Source organism: Setaria viridis, chromosome 9, assembly GCF_005286985.2.
Source record: "Setaria viridis chromosome 9, Setaria_viridis_v4.0, whole genome shotgun sequence".
Taxonomy (NCBI): domain Eukaryota; kingdom Viridiplantae; phylum Streptophyta; class Magnoliopsida; order Poales; family Poaceae; genus Setaria; species Setaria viridis.
Window position 1 is genome coordinate 54,855,975 of NC_048271.2, and position 22,680 is coordinate 54,878,654.

At 47.9% G+C, this 22,680-nt stretch overlaps 3 protein-coding genes across 3 annotated transcripts; all 3 read right to left on the bottom strand.

Moving 5' to 3' along the window:
* Positions 1-3,849: 3,849 nt before the first annotated feature.
* Positions 3,850-5,746, bottom strand: LOC117841051 (fasciclin-like arabinogalactan protein 10). Its single transcript, XM_034721619.2, has one exon. The coding sequence runs from the start codon at positions 5,269-5,271 to the stop codon at positions 4,084-4,086; it is 1,188 nt and encodes a 395-aa protein (XP_034577510.1). The 5' UTR covers positions 5,272-5,746; the 3' UTR covers positions 3,850-4,083.
* A 1,867-nt stretch (positions 5,747-7,613) lies between these two features.
* Positions 7,614-10,907, bottom strand: LOC117836554 (ADP,ATP carrier protein). The gene is made up of 4 exons (XM_034716009.2): positions 10,644-10,907; positions 8,873-9,367; positions 8,398-8,772; positions 7,614-8,160 (listed from the first exon to the last, which is right to left on the bottom strand). Exons 2-4 carry the CDS (start codon positions 9,344-9,346, stop codon positions 7,864-7,866), a joined length of 1,146 nt encoding a protein of 381 aa, XP_034571900.1. The 5' UTR covers positions 9,347-9,367; positions 10,644-10,907; the 3' UTR covers positions 7,614-7,863.
* Positions 10,908-15,247: 4,340 nt separating this feature from the next.
* On the bottom strand, positions 15,248-18,926 carry LOC117836553 (ADP,ATP carrier protein 1, mitochondrial). The gene is made up of 4 exons (XM_034716007.2): positions 18,765-18,926; positions 16,423-16,916; positions 15,948-16,322; positions 15,248-15,749 (listed from the first exon to the last, which is right to left on the bottom strand). The coding sequence occupies exons 2-4, from the start codon at positions 16,894-16,896 to the stop codon at positions 15,453-15,455; spliced, it is 1,146 nt and encodes a 381-aa protein (XP_034571898.1). The 5' UTR covers positions 16,897-16,916; positions 18,765-18,926; the 3' UTR covers positions 15,248-15,452.
* Between the last annotated feature and the right edge of the window lie 3,754 nt (positions 18,927-22,680).

Here is a 22,680-nt window from a genome sequence, read left to right on the forward strand (position 1 = left end):
GAAGATATAATGGTAGCATTGTAGCAACATGGAAGCTCAAAGGAGTTCCCAGGAAGGCACCATTCTTTCTCTCTTTTATCTTGATGAACACTGAAACCAACGAGGACTATTCAGAGATTTCGAGAGATTCAAGACATTGTTAAAAAGATTCGTAGCACCATAAATCACCACTATCACATCCAATAAACTTCAGAGATCTATTTTGGCTGATACTTGATAAGCAGAGGACAGAAAACTGAAAAAGGCAACGATCTTGTCCCAACAAATTGCTAGAATCCACTAAAAATTGTCCTTCCAACTATCCTTGTGTGTCCAGCCCATCTGAACCCCGCATGTGGTGAAGACAATAATCATCGTATCACACTGAAGAATGAGCAGACGACTAGTGAAGGTTTTGGTACGTTAACGAAGTTTCAGATCTCACCACGTTTCATGATCTTGACAGGATCACCGATGAGCGCCACGGAACACGCCCAGGCCGACGTCCATGCCGAGCAGATTCTGCCACCGGTCTTTCTCCCAGCCAGCCTCTTGCTGACGCCTGACGGGCTTGCGCCAGAGTGCAGTTCCTGCGGGCGTGAGGATTCGTATGGCAGCCGTGGCTGTTCCCGCCCATCACACAGCACCACCGTCGTGCTTGAATCGGATGTCTCGTATCTCGACGACGACGCGAGCCCTGGCATCTACTGACAACGGATTTCTTCGACGACGTGCAAGAGAGAAAGTAAGAAACACATCGACCTAATTTGCCGCCGAAAGCATGCAGACGAGACCGAGAGATTTGTCCGGCGGATGGAACGAAGAGCCGCAAGCGGAAAGAGTTCGCCGGAGGGCAAGGCCGGCAATGCGGCGCGACAGGACAGGACTACGACTCTACGAGAGAGCGCTTCCGCGCTCCATGACGCGTTCGCGTCGGGTGCCTCCTGGTACCGTGCGATGTGGATTGGACGGTTATCAGATACCCAGGGGTGGACGGTAAATGAAATACCATCCACCCCGGACGGTAGTTGAAATACCGTCCCCCCTGGTCGTTGGTGTCTCGCGGCCAACGCCACCCGCCGAGGAGCAGGGAGGCGGTGAGGGCACGCCAGGGAGGCCTGATCGCGGCTGTCGTGGTACCGGGCCAACGCCATCAGCCGTGCCGCGGGGAGGCGGCGAGGGAAGCCTTCAAGAGCAGCGCGCGAAGAGCCATCAGCCGTGCCCCGCGCAGCCGCGCCAGGAACGGCAACCTATATCCCGCGCCGCACTGGTAGTGGCTGCCTGCTGGTGTTGCGAGCGCGGCGGCGGTGGGAGGTCAGGCCACCCCTGGTCGTGGCGGCGTACGAGGCTCCGGGAAGCCGGGAGACGGCGAGGGATGGTAGGAAGAGCAGCGCACCGGGCGATGCCGTACCTCACCCCTCCAGCGCCTGTGCGGCTGCGCCGGCAGCGGCACCCAGAAACGCATCCCCTGTGCCCCGCCGCGCGTGTGCTCTGAAGTCTGAACTGGAGTAACGCGCCGACGTCGCCACGTCTGCGCCTATGCGGAGGTTTTGGTACGTTCACGGGCAACTGCTTTGAAAGGATCATCAGTGAAGGGGAGCTGAGCTGATCGACAATGACAGTGCAAGCCACACAGTATCTTGTCTGTAACGAAATGAGCTGCAGCACACCTGCCCCGCCTGCTGCGCATTTGCACATAATGCTTGGCTATGCCTTGGTCAGAAACTGAAACTTTTACTGCAACTGCAAGGTAAGCAAAACAAAGCAACAAGCACATTCAGTCGACGCACATTGCTAGGGCCTACCAAACTGTGATAGGAAATAGCTGAAGTGATTCAATGCCTGTACACAGGTATTCAACAAGCAAACGGAGCTCCAAATGGCGTATGAACACTTGTCATAGAAACAAGCGTTTCCCAATCAGACAGCAGTACCTGTAAGTGTTCTGAAGTCTGAATGTTTCCTTTGGAAAATGCGGAGTATCACATTTATGTCAGACAGACTCGGTCTTTAAAGGTGATGATGGTCCATTCCATGTTTCTTTACTAGTACAACGAGAATCAAAGTAACGAAAATTCTCATATTTGCTAAATATATAATCGAGAGTTACAAAGATTGAGGGAAAAAACCAATAGTGCGAAAATTGAAAACAAGAAGATGATCGAAAGGGGAGTTTTGTTGTACTTAGCCTTCAGGTCACTAGTGGAAAAAAACAATATGGTCAAAGAAGGATTCAAATGGTTACGCGGGATTCCAAGACAACTTTCGCAACATCCATTTTCAATTTCCTCTAAAATCTCAAGCAAAAGAAATTGTAACTCAAGATGACTGATTGTGTGGGGGGTGGCAGAGCTACACCATCTCGTATTCTAATGGAAGTTTAATGGGTAATGGGTTCAAATCGTGAGGTGTACAATGCGTGAACGATGTGGTTGATTGTTATGACCATCGCGTAAGAAGAGCATGACCTTTTTCCTCAAGAGATAGAGGCCAAATTTTAGTTGAGGCCAACAGCACAACGAGTACCATGTGACGCAACTACACTAGTGTCCGCATCTGCATTTGGTAACAGGTTACACACCACCAACCAATTCGGTCGTTATAGCCCGCCCACGTGGATCCGGGTGCGGTTCGGCCCATCTACGTGCTCTCGGCACTACCACTACTAGCCCATGATTCCTCGCGCGCCGCAGCACATCATAGCCCACGACTTCACCTGCCTTGGAGCTCACACAGAGAGGGGAAAAGTCCCCAACCTATTGCATCTGGACTACATAACCCCCAACCTATAAAACCAGTTGTTTTACCCCCCTAACCTTTGCAATACCGTTTACTTAACCAGCAAATGCATGTCACAGAAACGAACATTTCCCGAACAGACAGTAATAGCTGCAGATGTTCTGAAGGCTCAACGTTTTCCGTAAGAAATGCATTTATGCAAGAAGGGATCTTTCAATGCATGAATGGTGACAGTCCATTCCATGCTTTCGACTAGTAGAAACAAGAAAGAATCGATGAAAAGAAAGTTGAAATGAGGAAGAAAATCTAAACGGAACATGTGGTGTGCACTAGCCTTCAGCCCTTCACATCACCGTCGCCAGTGGAAGAAAAAATGTGTTAAGCGAGACACAAACAATCAAACAATTCCCCGATTCAAGAATCAGTGAGATAATTAAGCATGGGCAACATCCAGTTCCAATTTTCCCCTAAAACTTGAAACAGATGAAACTGGAGCCAAAGATGACTGATGGGAACATCCATTTTCTGCTTCCCTCTAAAATCTCAAGCAGATGGCTCAAGATGACTGATGGGTGGCAAAGCCGCACCACCTCATGTGCTGATGGAGATGAGACGGACGAAACATTCACAAGGTTGAGAACGTATGGAGTTTTTTTTGAAACGAGCTAGCAGGAGAGCTGCTGCTATATTAAAAAAGCGGAGGAAAGCCCCACGGGCCAAGAACGTATGGAGTTATCTAACGAGTTTAAAAAGTGCATTTCGTTGAGTTGTATAGTGCATGAACGCTGTGGTTGATTATCATGACCGTCGAGCATGAAGACCGTGACCTTTTTTTTTTCAGAAGAGGAAGACACCAGATTTTAGTCGATCAGAGGACAGGGCTCGCGTGATCAGCTCCCTCCAATTTTATGACCCACCGCAACGCAGTTAAGCATATCCACCTGCACTCCACTCCAGTCGGGACCAGTAAAGTTTCCAGATCTGCTGCTTCAGTAAATAACTTAGCGCCGAGATCTGCTCTTCTCGTTTGACTTCCCTTTCCCTCTTTCCACTACTTGAAGAATCTTTTCGCCTGAAACGGGACTGGATCTCAGGAACTGGATGGTGTGCGATGCGAAAATGGCACACTGCTGCTCTGCAACCGGAGAATGTGTTCTGAAACTATCAGGAAAAAAGGAAGGAAAAATGTACAGGGTTTTCTCAAATTACACAGAGTATAATTGCAATGCGGCAACAAATTCAATCAACGAACGGCCGGACACAGGGCGGTGGAGAGATCGCAGGGAAAATGGAGTATCGTGTTTGGTGAAGGAGGCGAAGCTGTTGTCAGGCGACAACGGATGCGCTGCCGAATGTTCAGCTCCATCACAACAACAGGGAGGCCAGCACGACGGAGCACGCGGCGGCGGCGAGCGCGCCGATCGGCCGCGACGCGATGGCGGACGACGGCTTCTTGGTCTTGTGGTCGGCCGCATGGTCCGCGGCTACCGACGGGGCGTCCGCCGGCTGCGACGCGGGCGTCTCCGCGGGCGACGGCTCCGGCGCCGGGGCTTCCGGTGCGCCGACGTAGAGCTCCGGCGGCACGAGGAGGCTGTCCAGCGTGAGCAGGGAGAAGGGCACGCTGTCGACGACGGTGTCCGCGACGCGGGACCTGGCCTTGCCGGTGTCGAGGGAGACGTCGTCGCCCTTGGCGACCACGGTGACGCCGTCCTTGCCGGCCTTGGTGCTGGCCATGGTGCGGAGTGTGCCCTTGACGAACTTGAGCGACGTCTTGGTGTTGTAGGACGGCAGCGCGTTGTACTGGAGGAGCCTGGTGAGATTGGCGGTGGACATGGTCTTCACGTCGGGCGCGTCCTTGGCCTGGAACGCGTCGTCGTTGGGCGCGAACAGGGTGAGCCCCTTGTCCATAGCGTCCTCGTAGGTCTTGAGCACGCCGGTGCGGGCGGCGAGGGACGCGAACACCTTGCATCCGGCGCGCTCCAGGAGGCGGGTGAGGTTGGAGGTGGCCGGGGTGTCGAAGAGGCCGTCGAACTCGATGGGCGCGGTGACCTCGAGGATGGCGAACTTGAAGGGGTGGGTCTCGACCTCCTTGGTGACGGTGCAGAGCCTGGCGCCGGGGGTGGCAGCGGAGAAGGCGTAGTTCTTGTCCTCCTGGTCGACGACCTTGACGTTGCCCGTGGTGCTGGCGGCGTCGCCGGTGGCCTGGTACAGCGTGGCGGCGCTTTCGTCGCCGTACTTCTTGACCTTCTTGCGGTCGTAGTAGTCGAGCACCGAGTGGAGGCGGAGCGCGTTCTTGATGGCCGGGAGCGAGTCGCCGGCGTCGGAGGCGAGCGTGGTCATGGCGTCGTTGGAGAGCACGAGGATGGTCATCGACGTCGACTGCCGCGAGTTGATCTCGTCGCACACCTTCGTCTCCGACAGGTACTTGTTGTACAGCTTGTACTCCTTGTACCCGTCCAGGATGGCCGTGATGTTGCGCCCTCGCACCGGCGACGCCGCCATCGCCAGGCAGGCCAACAGCGCCGCCGCCGCCGCAACCCGCTGCATCGCCATGGCCCCGCCGGCAACACCTCCCACACCTTACCCCCGATGAGCTGAGCGAGGTAGCTAGCTTAGCAAGAAGAGTGATGCTGATGAGCTGCTAGCCTGTCACAGGCTAATTAACTACGGTTCGCGAGGTTGGTGGGGTTTAAGCACGGACGGTAGTGCGGTGCGGCCGTCTCGCACAGTGAGCACGGCGCGAGCGCACACATGGTGATAGGCTGGACGTACAGCTTGGCTAGTGGGGAGGACGACCACCGGTGGGCACGACGGCAGCGGCGTTTCAGGCTGGCATCCGGGGCCCGGCTCGCCGTTTTTTCCGGGGGTTCGCTCGGCACGCGGCATCTCTTCTCGCCGTCCCGAGGCGGCTTTTCGGCCATGATTTCTATACTGGCCCATTTGCTAGAGCACACGTGATGATGGCACTCTTTCTTTGCTCCTGTGATCCTGTCCTGGCGGTCATTTTTCTACTGCTCTCAGTTTGCTTCTCGGTCTCTCGTAGATCTGCTGATCTGCAAGCGTGGCCACTGACCTGGTGCAAGCAAGAGCTGAGAGGCCACTGAAACGGACGTGGCGTCTGATTCATGTCCATGTGAGCGAGATGAGTAGATCGCTTCGCCGAGGCGACAGGCCACCACATGAAAAGGCGACGCGCCGGCGGATAAGGTGAGGGGGCATTTCGAAGATTCTGCTGCAAGGCTGAGAGGAGGAGATAGTCCTCGACTCATTGTTTTCGTGCCAATAATGCACACCGCACTGAAAGGGGTGTTCCTTCCTCCTGCGGTTCTTTTCTTCTGCCGGGCCTCTTCCGGCCATGACCGACACCCAGACATCGGTGGCGGCCGTTAGATTGGTATCCAAGGGGACGGAAACTGATGCCTCTTTGGGATCTGTGATTAGAAAATTCTGCGAGGCCCGTGTTGTTCAAGCTACGTCACAATCACGAATGGATGCTCCAACGGCAAGGGCTGTGTCGTGCGCGCAACAAGACAGGAAGTAGGTAACAAGTCATCCATCCATTGATCCTGACGGCATTGAGCTAAGCTCGCAACTTCATTTGCACCGACGGCATGCACTGACTTCTCCAAGAGCCTGCTAATTTTACCCCCAATACTTTTTTAAGAAAAAAAAGAGAAAAAACGAACTCCAACGATTCACTGAAACCTTCCCTAATTTTTTAGCAACGTTAAAAAACAGCCTACCACCATGTATATTTTAGCGTTGGCATTCCTCCCCCAATCATGATTCCCGCACGCTCGCGCGTCCCTTCCGATGGGCCCAATATGATGACGTGGCATGTTTTAAAATATTGGGAGCTATTTATTAGCGATCTGCTGTGGATTGATATGTTTTTTGGGAATTTTTTTTTGGAAGAACCCCAATATATAGTTTTGGGGAAGAATTTTTTGAAGTACTCTTGGAGTTGCTCCAGTTTCTCATTTTTCTTTCCCTAAAGAACAAGGGTCTCCCTCCGTCCGAAAACCTCATAGATCTCGATTTTTCCAACCAGAACTCATCATTCAATCATTCAAAACTAAAGGTCCAGACATTTAGTCTCGAGTCTTCCATCCGAAACTAAAAATAAACCTTTAGTCCCGGTTGACCGGAACTAAAAGGTTTTTGTGTTAAAAAATTATTAATAATTTTCGGTAGGCCCCCCACGCGCAAGTCACAAGTCACGCGATTTTTCACGTCAATTGTGCGCGTGCGGGGTGGGATTCGAACCACGACCTCAAAGTCTCGCGCGTAGCTTTCTTACCATCTCACCTACACAGCACATCTGACTAAGTAAGGGATGCAATACCAACCGGGTCTAAAGCCCTCCCTCGAAGGTTTTAGTCCGGATTTGTAACACCAACCGGGACTGAAGGTGTCTCCACAAATTACGAAGAGGTTTTAGTCCGAATTTGTAACACCAATCGGGACTAAAGGTGTCTCCACAAATTACAAATTACGAAGAGGTTTTAGTCCGGATTTGTAACACCAATCGGGACTAAAGGTGTCTCCACAAATTACGAAATTTAGATCCGAGGTTAAAAACAACCGAGATTTTTGTTGAGAATGAAAGTTCATTTTTCCACCAGTGTTGGAACTACTTCACCAGAGATCACACTCCCAACCTTCGAATGCCGTCCCACAACAGTATAACTGCAAGTTAATGTGGTGACTCGATGGTCACGATCTCAGATGAATCGCCAATCAGTCAGATGAGAAAATGGAATGTAAAAAAAAACGCCGATTTATCCATCACGACCAACATTTTTTCCAACGTCGTATACCATTTGAGGAAAGATTCAACAAAGTTTAGCATCGGTTTCCACAAGAAACATCAAATTAGACCATGCAAGCAATCATCCAGCAAAAAGATGTAACAAGGGTTAAGTCGCAACCGGAATGAACACGTCTCCAAGCAGTTAAGGTCTGCAGTTTCTAACTCAGTTGGTTATTTCAGATCTCCATAAAAAAAGACGTATCCAACCCGCTTAGCAAAACAAGTCAAGAATCTCTGCAAGGGCTAGATTTAGAAATGGTGTCCATGATCCACATAAGCTATGCAAAGGCACCAACTAAAACATCCTGTCTTTTGTTCACCATCATCTACTCTTAGGCGCCACCAGACCCGTATGTCTTGCCAAACATGATCACCTGGAGCTTGTCATACCCAGCAAGGACACCAGCACCAGCGACAGCACGGAGGATGTTCGCGCCAGCACCCTTGAAGAGGGACTTGGGGCCCTCCTTTGCGACAATCTGCTTGAAAGCATCCAAGGAACTGTTGTACTTGACAGCCTCACCAGATGTCATCATCATGCGACGCCGAACGGTATCAATAGGGTACGAGGCAAGGCCAGCACCCATTGTTATGCACCAGCCGAGAAAGAAGCTGGCCAAGAAGTTGTCCTGCAGAATACACCAGCACAAATGAGTATACATCATATCAAATTTCAGCAAAAGACCCCCAATGCATTTCAGGCACAAGGGAAAGAGCTACAAATCAATCAACAAAGAGATAATGATTACACAGGAAAATGTGACAAAAAATTAGAATATGAGTAGCAGTGTCAATTCAATGCAGGGTGGTCCTAATGTAAGTGTACCACTCAAGGAAATAGCACAAACACTGTATAAGTTACTGACCTGCAGGGAACCAACAAGAAGCACTGGCTTGAGCGAGTCGTACATTCCAAAGTAAAGACCACGGTAGACGATGATTCCCACACAAGAGATACTGAATCCACGGTAGAGGCCAGCAATCCCATCACTGGCAAGGGTCTTGCGGTAAACATCAACGAGTCCATTGAACTGCCTCTCACCACCCCCCTTCTTTGCAACCTTGGCATCATTGGCCAAACGCGTACGAGCATAGTCCAGAGAGTAAACAAAGAAGAGAGAGCAAGCACCAGCAGCTCCTCCAGAAGCAAGGTTTCCAGCAAACCACTTCCAGTATCCATCCTTGTCCTTCTTGAAGTTGAACATGCGCTTGAAGTGGTCCTTGAATGCAAAGTTCAATGCCTGAAGCAGGATGGAACCTTTAGGTTTAGCTAATGCAAACATATGAATTATGATCACAAAACATTAGAAAATAAGGGTTGGACAAGATAGAATGCATGACCTGTGTGGGGAAGTAACGGATGACATTAGCTGTGTTTCCTCTCCACAGTGAGATGACACCCTCATCTTTCATCGTCCGGGCAAAGCAGTCCCCAATACCCTTGTAAGGTTCAGAAAGCCTACCACTTTTGATCATCTCATCCTGGTTCTGAATCAACAGCTTGACACGCTCAATGGGGGCAGCAGCTGTCTTGGAAACAGCAGCAGAAACTCCACCCATCAGAAAGTCAACCATGAATCCAGAAAAACTTTTCTCTTTGGGGGCAGAAGCGAAGAAAGGGGAGGACGTCATGACTGATGGGAGCCCAACAGTTGCATCCATCCCATGATATGACCTCAGGGGCACATTGTAAGCAGAATGCACATTGCTGAATACAGGGTTATTCATGGCAGAATAAGAAGAGATTCTACTCAACAACACGGGCTGCCCATGGACCCTCTGGATCCCAGATGAAGAACGTAGTTCATGCTCCATTTTTCACAAGCCAGAAGCAACCTGTCAAACAGCAGCACAGAACAGCTGGGTTAGACTGCAAGCTAATCCAGCAAAATAGCAACAAGAACACAGTAACACACAATACACTACAAACATAACAGCGTATACCAGGTGCATCGAGGTAATAATAAAAACATAAGAAAGGTTCGCATTCAAATATACAATTAACTTATGAAACTATCAAACAAGTAATTACACTAATGCAGGGTAGATATAAATGATCCAAAGTGGATACACGTACTTCTAATGGCACCCAAAAGCATGAACAAATATTTTGGTTTCAATTGCATTCCTCCTAACAAAAGAGGAAACAGCAAAAGAAAAAATATAGGAGTGGGATGTTCTAAAAGGAGCAGGAGCACATGCAAATAGAACAAAGCACCCCTGGCGCATCAAGATAAAATCACTGCCATTTGTCTAGGATGCCAGGCTGCTGAACATGAGGTCATAAATATTAACATCCAAATAGCTGCATAGCAATGAGCATTTGAAGCTCAATAGGGAAAACAAAGCACAATAGCATTATTGATCCTTATCTTGTAAGGAAGCTTAAACTAAACATCTAAACGACGAATAAGAGAATGCCACATTACTCAGAAATATGTCAAACGTTGGATGGTCATCTGGTGGTTTAGGTCCTCCAAACTAACATGTATTCAGAAGAATATAGAATACTGGTCATGTGTCCTCTTCGGTCAAAGAATTAAAAGGTAGATTTTCTTCTCCTAAGTCCTAATGCTCCTCACACACAGCTTTATTTCTTTCATCCCCCGAACCAACTGAGCACAGTCATCTTTCTTCTCCCTACCTTGAGAAATAGACAAGATCACATCCATCTACATGTAAGATTTACTGTCCTTTTCTCCCTTCTCTCCTTAAATTCCATATGAATACCAAACTATGCACACATCAGTTATTTTCATGCAGGATGCAGCAATGTGTGGGGGTAATGTAAGTTCTATTGTCAAAACAGCACGCCGGTTGTTTAGAGGCCTGAACATAGATAGCTTTCTTCAAGTCAGGGCAGCATGTCAGGCACTCAACAAACATGAACATACACAATGTATCGGTATCCTAAACTCCAAAAGAAACCACAACTCAAATGGGACCAAAACCAGAGGCTGATACCCAGGGGCGGACCCAATAACTGTTGCAAAAAGATCGAATTTAGTAGGTAAAATCATGGTCAGATCCGAATACAAATACCATACGTTAGGGGTTTGGGTGTTTGATTTCGCGCAGCAGGATGGGAAGGGAGGGGAATAGGCAGGCATACCCCTGTCGGATGTTCGTCGCCGGCGAAGCGCCCGTCGCTCGACGAACAACGGGCAGCGCAACTCGCCCTGTCGTCGCCGCTAGGAAAGGAAGACCGAGGCCGAGAGAGAGAACAGATAAGTCGTAGGAAGGGAGGTGTGACGACCCTAGACTACGCGGCGGCACGCCAGCGAGCTTTGGTCGGAGAATCGCCGCTGCCGGCGGCTTGGGGAAGAAGATGAGCAGGAAGGGTTAGGTTTTGGTACTCCGTTCATTCATGCCCCTTCCCTACACGGGTTGGGTTCTTATCCACGCCACAGGCCGGCGTGGTGGCCCAATGGGCTTAGCCCAGTTCTTGACATGGTGTCAAAAAGAAACTAGCTGATCTCATGCCATACTTGAAACTCTAATGTAACAATGCTTACAACAATGCTTAGTGACCGAGCATTCTAACATCACTGCGTGCCAAGACAGGAACGAGTTACCATGTGTTGTTCTTTATGTGCCCATACGATGAGGCATGCTTTACTTTTTAATCAAGAAAAAATTGGAAATTTCAAGAGCATATTAACAACTCTAGACATTAGTGCACAGGTGATAAAGTTGGGTGTTAATTAACACTGTTGCATATAAAATTGTAAATGCTGAAGATATAAAAACAGTTAGGTCGCACTTATTGTTTCGTCGTTTTGCAAAAGATCTTCTTGGATACAACTAGACTGCTAGCGGAACAAACAGATAATCTTCCTGATGAGATCTGGAATTATGTGAAGGATTGTAAAGTTGTTCAGACAGCAATTCTGTTGATGGCAGCGCAAAAACATATCCGTGGGGGATCTTCCTACAAGAGAAATGATGATCCTAAGTTAGATGGGTTCACTACTATCAATAATCGCATCCGTCACTCCATGACCTCAGAATTGGGGATGTGTCAAAATGAAGAGAAACTACAGCAGCTGTGGTCGAAGTTCAAAGTTATGTTATCCTCATCATTGCTTATTGATATAATTTCCCAAGCTGGTGAAACTATTGGTGATTATACACGGGATCATCCTGAGGTACCACTTTTTCTGATAGATTGCAATTTTTTTATCTATATGCTGTTCTGTTACAGCACTGCTATAGATTAGGAATTATATAAAATATAGAATGGATATACAAACATTTTTTTCATGAAATGACAACTAAATAATTAGAGAAGAAAAAAAAGCGATCAGGGTCTTTTTACTGTATCCTATGACATATAGATATTGTCCTTTTTTCTTTCAACTTCTCTCCTTTCATATTTTTTTTGTCATGCAGGCTTCAGATGCGGATATTTTTGAACAAGTTTCATCGATTCTCAAGTCTTATGGATTTAATCCCAATGGACAAGACATCGACATTAAGAATCTGTACCTTTTTACATCCCTTTTGCATTGCTTCAATGATCGTAGATTTGTATGAAATACATGACTATTATGTTCGTTTAATGATTTTTTTCTATTTGTTGCTGAAGCTGCCCTTATAAATTTCGAATGCCGAGTGGAGAGCTATTTGACCAATATGGTGGGTGTGGATGTGGTTATGTTGGCCTGGGTCATTCTTTTATAACTTTAGAATATAAACCCTGTTTTATTTGTCATGGAAAACAGGGAGCTTGGTTGCAACCAAGGCAACTACAGGTGTACCTGATCTGCTTGCTGCAGAAAAAAAAGGTAAGATGCATTTCTTACATTACTGCATGTTAGTTCTTGTTTCATACAAAGATTGCTTTCTATGCTTATTTTTAGGGCACTGGAAACTACTACAACCTATTGCGACCGACTTAATTTTTATGTGTTTCTTCCCTGTTTAAAACATTCTGTTCTTTCCAAAATTTTCTATTGTAGAGCATCACCCTAGAACTTATTGCTATGTGAATAAATTGCAATGCAATTCCCTAGGTCTCAATGCTGCATATAAAGAATTCTTTTTGAGTGGGTGGAGGGTCTTCTTTGATAATTATAGCCCTAGAGAAGATCTGTGTGCATTTCTCTTCGTTGCTTTGGTAATTATAGTTAAAAATGCAAATTGCAATTATGCCATAGTCTATCTGCAGTGCAATTACAACCAATCTGTGATGGAATTCTGTATGGTCATGCATAATCCATCTGTGTTTTTGTTCTTATAACTCAAGAAAGAACACTAGTTATATTTGTAGTTTATGTTGCTGTAATGATTTAGAACTGCGAACCCTTTTTACCTGGCATCCATGTTTGTCTTATTTACAGCCACTAGTTCTCATTTTTACGTCATAATTACAAATATGGGTAGTCATAATATTTACGTCAAATCATATTGCAGAATTTCATATTAGTTCTCATTTTTACCATATTGCTTTGCAAACAGTGTGCCTCTAAAAATCAAATGGCCCATATGCCGCAACCCTGTAATATTTCAAGTATGATATGTCTTCCCAAAGGAAAAGAACATAGATGGAACCTGGAGTTATTTCCATCAAGCTCCTACTCACAAAAGAGTGAATTTACTAGACAAAAGTAAACCAAAGAAATGCAAATAGCCAACTTAGAACAGCTCATATTCACTGGGAAGAATTGTCTTCTTAATAATACCTCTAAGCTGTTTAGATTGGAAAGCAGCATCCAATATCATACTGGCAACTGGGCCACTTGTTAATGATTCATTATTGTTGTTTTCTGGTTTGCGTGATCTTTGACTCTTTTTGCCATCTTTGCAATGGATAAGTATGATATATGTCAAGCTGGTGCTTTCTTTATGTAAGTTCTGTTTTGCTTTACTAAGCTTTCATCTTCTTTCCTGACCTTCAAAAAATAGCAAAAGCAAGTTTCATGTGCTATGTTTCTGCCCATGCAGCTTGCTGGTTCAGCAGCCTACTATGTTGCTTAAGCATGTTAGCCAAGTACTGCAGTTTAGTAACATGTCATCCAACTCAAAAAACTATATTACAAGTAGCTTAAGTAATACTCCACTGATGCAAATATCATGTACCATCTCAAGTCAGTCCTGATGGTCGTTATGCTGCAATATGCAGTGTTTTGGGATTACTAGTTTGAAGTGAAAATGGGTTGGTAGAGAGCTGTATGTTTATATAAAAGCCCAACTGATGCCTAAATCTGCATTTTCCATATGACCCAGGATGTTGGAAAGAAACTGACTAAAAGATTGAAGCACAAATACACATGGCTCAGTTTCTTCCCGTATTGGAGATCAGTTTTAGCATCCCAATTTCCTGTGAAGGTGTTTCCAGGCCATGCAAGAAGCGATACTAAGCATGTCCTAGATCTTGGACAAATTGGCAGATCTTGGAGTTACTAAACGGATGAAGTATCTTCACCAATTCCAAATGACCTTGGTCTTTTGGGAAGAATTGCACAGCCAGGAAACTATCAACCCAGAAGGCATTTTGGTACAGCATTTGCTATCCTGAAGGTGTTAAGGAAAGCCTGAGTTAAAAAGTATGCTAAGTGCTCTGGTATTCTAGTCAAAGTTTCTGAACGTGTGGAGACTTTTTGTGTGCTGCTGCACCTAATACAAGGGAACAAATAGATGGTACCTCAGTAGAACTTGAACATATGGTTTTATCAAGGATTGCCATGTACGATGTTTAAGCTATACGAAATCTATGTGATATACGTGTTCTTGTTCATGCAGGTGATGGGAGAGTTTCCCACTTACTGCTGTTTCCCTGCTATTCAAGCTCAGTTATTCAAGCTAAGCTATTCAAGCTGGGAGGTGCTGTACAAGCATTCAAAACTACCATCATGTTTGTTGCTCATCATATATATTCTTAGCCTCCGTCAGAACTGTACTTCTTGCCTAAGGCAATCATCTGGAGCTTGTCGCGACGGCACGGAGGATGTTCGCACCAGCACTCTTGAAGAGGGACTTGGTAGATGGTACCCTCCTTAGCAAGGAGCGGGGACCGAGTTCCACTGCAGTCGCTATAGGGACTGCAAGTTAAGCGGTCGACAGCTGAGAGGGGGAATACTGTTAAGCACTGTGCTGAGAGAGGGAATACTGTTCGAACTGTTCATGTTTTCACTGTGCGTCACTGTTTAGTTACTGTATCATTGCATCTGGACCGTTCGCAGGCAGATCGGACGGCCAAAATCACGTGCAGTCACTATCTTGCAGTCGCAGTAGCGACTGCACGCGATCTCCGTCCAGCGGCGATGGATGAATGCTAAGGTTTTCCCCTCTCGTGTCGTGAGTCGTGAGTTGTCTGACCTGGGTTGGGCTGTATCTAACATGGGCTGTGAGTATCTGGTTATGACTAACCTATTTCTCCATGAAGGGCTTCATTCTGTAAATTGATCACAAGAACAGTTCAGGCAGGGTCGACTGTACGTTCATAAGAGCCGTAATTCTAACACATGATCGGATGAGGGTTTGTGTAGCGCTCGACGAACCCTTTTCACGACCAAAACTAAACAATTGCCGCACAAGATCACACAAATATACCTTTATGAAACAAAGGGTGCTGGGATTCTGAAACCTACCTAGTTACCATTAGACTATTCGAGCAACCTTTTGCACGCGCTAAACCTAATTAAACTGATACAGGCAAACATCTCCAAAAGACTAGAACACGGAAACACATTCGATGGGCAACGTCTACCAGGGTTTAAGGTCTGCAAGACTGCAATTTCTAACTTCATTTATTTCAATCTCCGACGCAAAAAGAGAAGCGGGATCAACCGCATTACAAACCAAGCCACCAAACCTCTGCGCGTGCTAAATTTAAAAATAGCGTCCGTGGTCCGTATGTATGTTATTCAAAGGCACCTAAAACATCCTGTTTGTTGTTCATCGTCATCATCATCTAATCTTAGCCGCCGCCAGACCCGTACTTCTTGCCAAAGACGATCACCTGGAGCTTGTCGTATCCAGCAAGGACACCAGCACCAGCAACAGCACGGAGGATGTTTGCACCAGCACCCTTGAAGAGGGACTTGGTACCTTCCTTTGCGACAATCTGCTTGAAAGCATCCAAGGAACTCTTGTACTTGACAGCCTCACCAGATGTCATCATCATGCGGCGCCGAACAGTATCAATGGGGTACGAGGCAAGACCAGCACCAATGGTTATGCCCCAACCGAGCAAGAAGCTGGCGAAGAAGTTATCCTGCAAAACACACAAGTGAGCATTAAATATTTAAGGTAGAAAGGACATGTGAATCAATTGGGACAACAACATGATTATGCAGGAAAAACTGTCCTAAAGATTGGGCATGGGATAAGCAGTTCTGACTTCAATGGGTCAGCACTAATATCTGGGGATATCTAACCAGGAAATAACCCAAACAATGTCCAGGTTACTGACCTGCAGGGAACCAACAAGAAGCACTGGCTTGAGCGAGTCGTACATTCCAAAGTAAAGACCACGGTAGACGATGATTCCCACACAAGAGATACTGAATCCACGGTAGAGGCCAGCGATACCATCACTGGCAAGGGTCTTGCGGTAAACATCAACGAGTCCATTGAACTGCCTCTCACCACCCCCCTTCTTTGCAACCTTGGCATCATTGGCCAAACGCGTACGAGCATAGTCCAGAGAGTAAACAAAGAAGAGAGAGCAAGCACCAGCAGCTCCTCCAGAAGCAAGGTTTCCAGCAAACCACTTCCAGTATCCATCCTTGTCCTTCTTGAAGTTGAACATGCGCTTGAAGTGGTCCTTGAATGCAAAGTTCAATGCCTGAAGCAGGATGGAACCTTTAGGTTTAGCTAATGCAAACATATAAATTATGATCACAAAACATTAGAAAATAAGGGTTGGATAGGATAGGATGTGGGACCTGTGTGGGGAAGTAACGGATGACATTAGCTGTGTTTCCTCTCCACAGTGCGATGACACCCTCATCTTTCATTGTCCGGGTAAAGCAGTCCCCAATACCCTTGTAGGGTTCAGAAAGCCTGCCACTCTTGAGCATTTCATCCTGGTTCTGAATCAAAAGCTTGACACGCTCGATTGGAGCAGCAGCTGTCTTGGAGACAGCAGCAGAAACTCCACCCATCAGAAAGTCGATCATAAATCCAGAAAAACCTTTCTCTTTTGGGGCAGAAGCGAAGACAGGGGATGGTGCCATGATGGAGGACAGTCCAACAGTTGCATTCATCCCATGGTATGACCTCAGGGGCACATTGTAAGCAGAATACGCATTGTTGAATACAGGGTTATTCATGGCAGAATAAGAAGCGATTCTGCTCAACAATACAGACTGCCCATGGACCTTCTGGACCACAGATGAAGAACGTAGTTCATCCGCCATTTTCACAAGTCAGAAGCGATCTGTCAATCATGCATATAAACATGCATAACATACCATAAGTAAATACACAAATGCAACATGCATATAGATAACCTGAAATGAATGCATGAGTACTATAAACAGCACCTAAAGGGCATCAAGACAATCATCACAATTAAAAATTTGACATTTACGCAATCATCAAAGAAGTCTACGTGTGCAGAGAGTGTATGGTAACTCAATAGTAACGCAAAATCCTGAGACCTAGTAGCACTTACAGTATGGTTCAAGTTCAACATGGCAAATTTGAAACTTAGCAGCTTTTGTGGTAGATAATTCAAAGGTCAACATGGCAGGGAGATATAAAAACTATGCGTGCTATTTAATCGCTGTGATATCATCTAGAGGGATGAAGAGCTGCTGAACATAGAGATCAACATCCAAATACTTCCATTAAAGGAACATGTCCAGTTCAGTGTGGCAAATACGACACAGTAGCACACATAACCATACAAGCATTAATGCGAAGACAGTATGACGTTCATCAATGGATCTAGACATAAAAAACCTATTTTGAAACCAGCACGTCAGGGCAGTAAGACAAAAGATGAACATGAACAGCACATTAGTATATATAAATTTTAAAAAAAACATAACGAAATGGTACAAAACCAGCTCTTGAATGGCAAACAAGCATCAACAACATCTGGCCAAACAAATATTGCCACAACAGAACTTAATGACCCAAAGTATATTTGAACCACCAATATACCAACCAGCAGCGAAAAACTGTAGTCCAGTGGTTGCTACTTGTCTAGAGGCACAACACAAGCGCAATGCAAACTATCTACTATCTTAATTCTCACTGCCTAAGTAAGAAAGTACAGTTCAAAGTTCTATTGTGTGTACTGCATTTCATGCAAAAGCGAGTTTCAAAACTGTTGCACTTCAAGCACATTGTCCACCAAGCCCATTACCACAAGCACCATACAATCTTTTAAACAGGAATGAAATTAGAAGAGCGGCTCCCAACCTACAGAGATAAACAGCAAGCAAGTGCTTCTCAAAACCAAGAAAAGAAAAGGAGCAATCCTAACTGATGCAGTACTGCATCAGAACTCCCAAGTATTGGATAAAAAAGCAGCAGAATTCCAAAAACCAATCTCCAAGCAACATAGAGTATTTAAGACCCATCATAATAAGTAGGTAGAGGGCTAGTAGTCCTATAGTTCTACAATGCCATTAGTGACAGCAACAAAACTGATTTAAAAATCTTACAGAAAGCTGGCAAGAAAACCAACCACAACCAATCAAAGTAAGGGATCTTTCCACTCCAGGATGATGCAAATGTGTCTCCTAATTCCTAACCAACAGAAGGTGCAGTGATACATGCACCAATCTAGTATTAAAGCTAAAAGCTAATAGCAAAAATCAATAGTTTAGCATATACATACACTAGACTATATGCCATCTAACGTTGACAGATTAACTCAGGAGAAAGCTCGCAACAAGCAGCATCAACCTCGGTTCTCGTTCTAATTCGGATGCTACAGTCCAGGTTCAAACAAATTAATAACCTCTGAAAAGCATGCAACCATTAGTGGAAGTCCTAGACGCAAAACTACTAGAAGTAGGCAAAACATCGCATCAGAAACTGCGCTTATGTGCACTCCACACAAGTAGCTAGATGGGAATTAAAATCATCAAGTCCAGATCTACGGCCATCTATACTACCGACAAGGTCCAAATTCTCAGTTGAACTTCTCCCAGAGTCAGATCTACCGAGAAAGGACATCCATCCATCTCAAAAATGACCTTAAATCCTGACCGATCCCTCGAACTTTCACGGACCAGACAGGAGCGGCTTGAGGGAGGGAGGGAGTGCATACCGGAAGGGGAGTGAGGAGAGATGGAGCGGAACCCGGGTTCCCGCCGACGCCGCGGTCGAGGCGGAGCCCCGTCGCGGCCGGCGTCGCCCTTGCTCGCGGCAGCGGAGAAGAGAGATGGAGTTGGGATTGGATGGGCTCTGGGACTCTGGTCAGTGAGATGAGGTGGCACGGTATAAAGAGACCGGGATGTTCTTCTGGAAGAGCAAAAGGTCCAGAACGCCCTTCCAAAGAAAAGGGAAATGGGTCTTTTTCTTTCGAGAAAAAAATGAAAAATCCAGTCTTTTTTTAAAGAAGGTTCCAGACTTCCGGCAGAGGATCCGGCCCAGCTAGCCTTGTGCTCCATGCAGCCGTGGGCCGTGGGTTCTCTGTCGGGCCTCCTAATTGTGTGTTCGGCCCGCTGCGAGCAGCCACAACCGCGCGGCCCACAAATAAATAATACGTGTGCACCAGCAGCATAGGACTTGTTCGGCCCACGAACAGGGCCGCGTGGTTTGCATCTTTCCAGGTCGGCCGGATCGGCATGGTGGATTCGCGCCATACACATGCGAAACATCTCGGTGGATCAGACCAACCAGCACCAAGGCAGAAGGCACCACCAACAAGGCCTGCCTGCAACGCGGTGCTGCTTGTTTTTTTGTTGTGAGCCGTGACCATCACTACACAGTACACACTCCTACACTAGCTTACGCTTTAAGCCTAATCTTCTCAGTGCTCCCCTGTGCAGCCTTCACAGAATCATAGCTACTGCACTGCAGCCTACAGTAGTAAGTAGTAACTGGAGAAGTGGACCACACTACCACTACGGTTTTCAGGTTCCAGAAGACTTTCAGCCAGTTTCGACGCTAAAAGTAGTTTGGTGCTCCAGCAAAAAACTTGAAATGATGACACATTCCGATCTGGGTCTGCGCGTGTAACAAAAGGATAGCATTAGAATTTGCACATAGTATATCCACATACACGCAGAGTGCAGTTTCCCTGACCTCCCCAACTCTTCAGCGAATCGCTATCGCCTAGGCTACTAGTTCAACGACATCTTTCATCGGGTTGTTTGATAATTTCCCTCCAACAAACACCTAACCAACCACTAATCGGCGGACTAATTGGTAATTTGCACGCTCCGTAAGAGTCTGAACACATGGCTCTGGAACCATCCAGAGACGCCGAGCCCTTGGCTGAAGCGGGATACCTTGAGGCTTCAGCTCTTTCGCGGAGATGGATGACCAAAGCCGTGTGTTAAGTATTACGATGACGTGTCCCAGTATTATTCTGAACTTACCCGTTGAGCTCAGCAGTGCATCTGAAGGTAGTTTATTTCCATCAAGTAAAAAAAAAAAGCCATGAAGTTCTGACCCGACCGGGTGACAATTATCTATTCTGTCTGGAATAACTAATCTCTGATGGAATCAATATCAGGAGGGCCCGAGGGTTTCATCATTCCGAGACGGAAGTTATAGCATCGCTGTGACTGCTGACACTGTCCATGTAATATGTTGACCTGTGACCAAACTGCTTTGTACCGTCAGGGAGATACCATACGGTCCCATACAACAATTTTCCGCAGCAATCTCGGAGTATTTTACGTCCAGTACTATTTACCGTTAAGTTTCTCTATGTGTAACGGAGTACTGTTTTCTTGGGGAATCAGCGTAGGACTCTACAAATCTTGTTTGAAAAGTCAAGGGAAAGTTGCTTAGCCAATCTGTGCAAGACGAGAGCTCTATCTTGTGCTATTTCCACCGCTAGTTTAAGGTTCTTCTTTGGACTACTTATATAGTTTAAAGTTGGAGAGCGACCACGACCGAAACCAACGCGCACCGCACAGATTATTCTGCGCATCATGCCATGTGAATCTGGTATCGTGCTCGAACATGAGCGTCATGTGAAGCTGCCTTCTGATTTTGTCATGTCTGACACTTTCAATGTCAAAGAAAATCCAGAGCACGGCACCGAGAAGTAAAATGCCGCGGTCGACGACGATCACTGCGAACCTGCAAATCACACAGCCAGCAAATTACCATGTGTTCGGTTCCGAGGATGAAGTGGGACGGAATAGAACGGTCCTCCTTTTTAGTGGTGTTTGGTTGGGAGACATCGGGACGAGTCCATCCCCGTAGGGGAATATTCGGTGTAGATCCGGGATGACCCAATCCGCCCAAAACGAGCGGACGGGCTCGTCCCAATTCGACGGCGTGAGCCATCGTCTTCTTCCTCGTGCGCTCCACCGAAGCTCTTCCTCGTCTTCTTCCTCGTGCTGCTCGGGACCGGTGGGGGCGAGCTCCCTTGGGTGGAGATGCTCGAGGCCGGCATGGCCGAGCTCTGCGCCCGTGGCTCAGGGCCGGCGGGGTGGATCTCCCCTGGGCGGCACGACTGGGCTCGAGGTCGACGAGGGCGAGCTCCTAGGATGGCGGGGGGCCTCGGTCGGCGGGGGCGAGCTCCCCGGGCGGCGCGGCCGGGGCCCGACGTCGGCGGGGGTGAGCTCCTCAGCGGCGCGGCCGTGGCCCTAGGGCAGCGGGGTGGAGCAGGGGCGGCGACGACCGTGGCACAAGGGTGCGGAGAGGTAGAGCAAGGGCGGCGGAGGCCGTAGCCTAGGGGCGCAGAGGGGTGGAGCAGGGATGGCGGCTGCCGTGGCCCTGGGGCGCGGAGGAGCTCCGCACGGTGCGGTCGTGGCCCTGGAGGGGAGGCGGGGTGGAAGAAGGATAAGACCAAGCAAAAAAGGTAAAATATAAGAAAAATATTGAATAGAGAATGACAGGTGGGGTCCACTTTTTAGATGATAGGCAGTGTCTATTTACTATGGCTAACGGTGTTAAAATCGTCATCCATCACATTTCTTCGATCCCTCGTACCAAACAAAGAACTGGGTCGGACTCGTCCCTCTCAACCAAATATAAAATAGGATCGTCCCATCCAAAAAATGGGGACAGAATGATCCCGTCCCACCTTATCTCAGAGCCAAACGCACCCTTAGTAACTCCTAATAATGATGTGATGTGGTGATGTGACATCACAAATTCAGAATCAAATTCACAAACCTGGTGCCGTTGGAAAGAAAGCGGTCAGTTGGAATGGAATTGGAACCACTGACTTGTGGGCCCTTCTCCCGCCGTGGCAGCCTCAGGTGCCACAATGTCAGCGACGAAAAGCACGCCGGGGAGCCACACCGCCCAGGCCGCCAAGCATAACCACCAGGTGCGGCTGGGCATCGCCGACGCGTCGCGACAGTGCGCGAGCACGTGGCTCACCACCGCCTCCAGCCCACCAAAACAGCTCACAAGGAGGTCGTCTTCCTCCTCCAATTGCCCCCGTGCCACCCTCCTCCACCGTCTCCGGCGGCTCGTGTCGCCGGATTCGCCGCCACCAACCGTTGCCGCCCTAACCCAGCTCCGCCGGGATGCTCGTCGTCACTCCCCCGCCTCCTTCGCCGCCCACCGGTTATCCTCCGCTACCTATGGCTGGGGGCTCCCGCCGTCTCACCGCTCCGCCCACAACTCGTCGCCGTCGTCGGTCCACCGCTGCCCAAGGCCCTCCATCTACAGCCGGAGGTCACTGGAGACCCCAACCCCGGCAACCTGAAGCCCCCACCACGAACCCTAACCCTACCGGCGGCGAGCCCTTTGCCCCCGCGCCACCTTCCTCCTACGGTTCCGCGGTTCCGATGGCTCCCACCACCGCATCCGTCGTCACCACCCTCTGCCGTCCTAACCATCGAGGAGCTCATCTCCACGGAGAGGAGGAAGCAGCGGGAGAAGGTGCTGCGGGAGGAGGAGGAAAGGGAGGGTGGAGGCACTGATCTGTGGGTCCCGCACGTGGGTCGCTGACAGGTGGATCCCGCAGGTGTGCGATAGACGTATAGCCACGGCGTAAACCACTGGGGGGGCCGTCACGCGCGCCGCGACGCGACGCCTCTCCCTCCGCC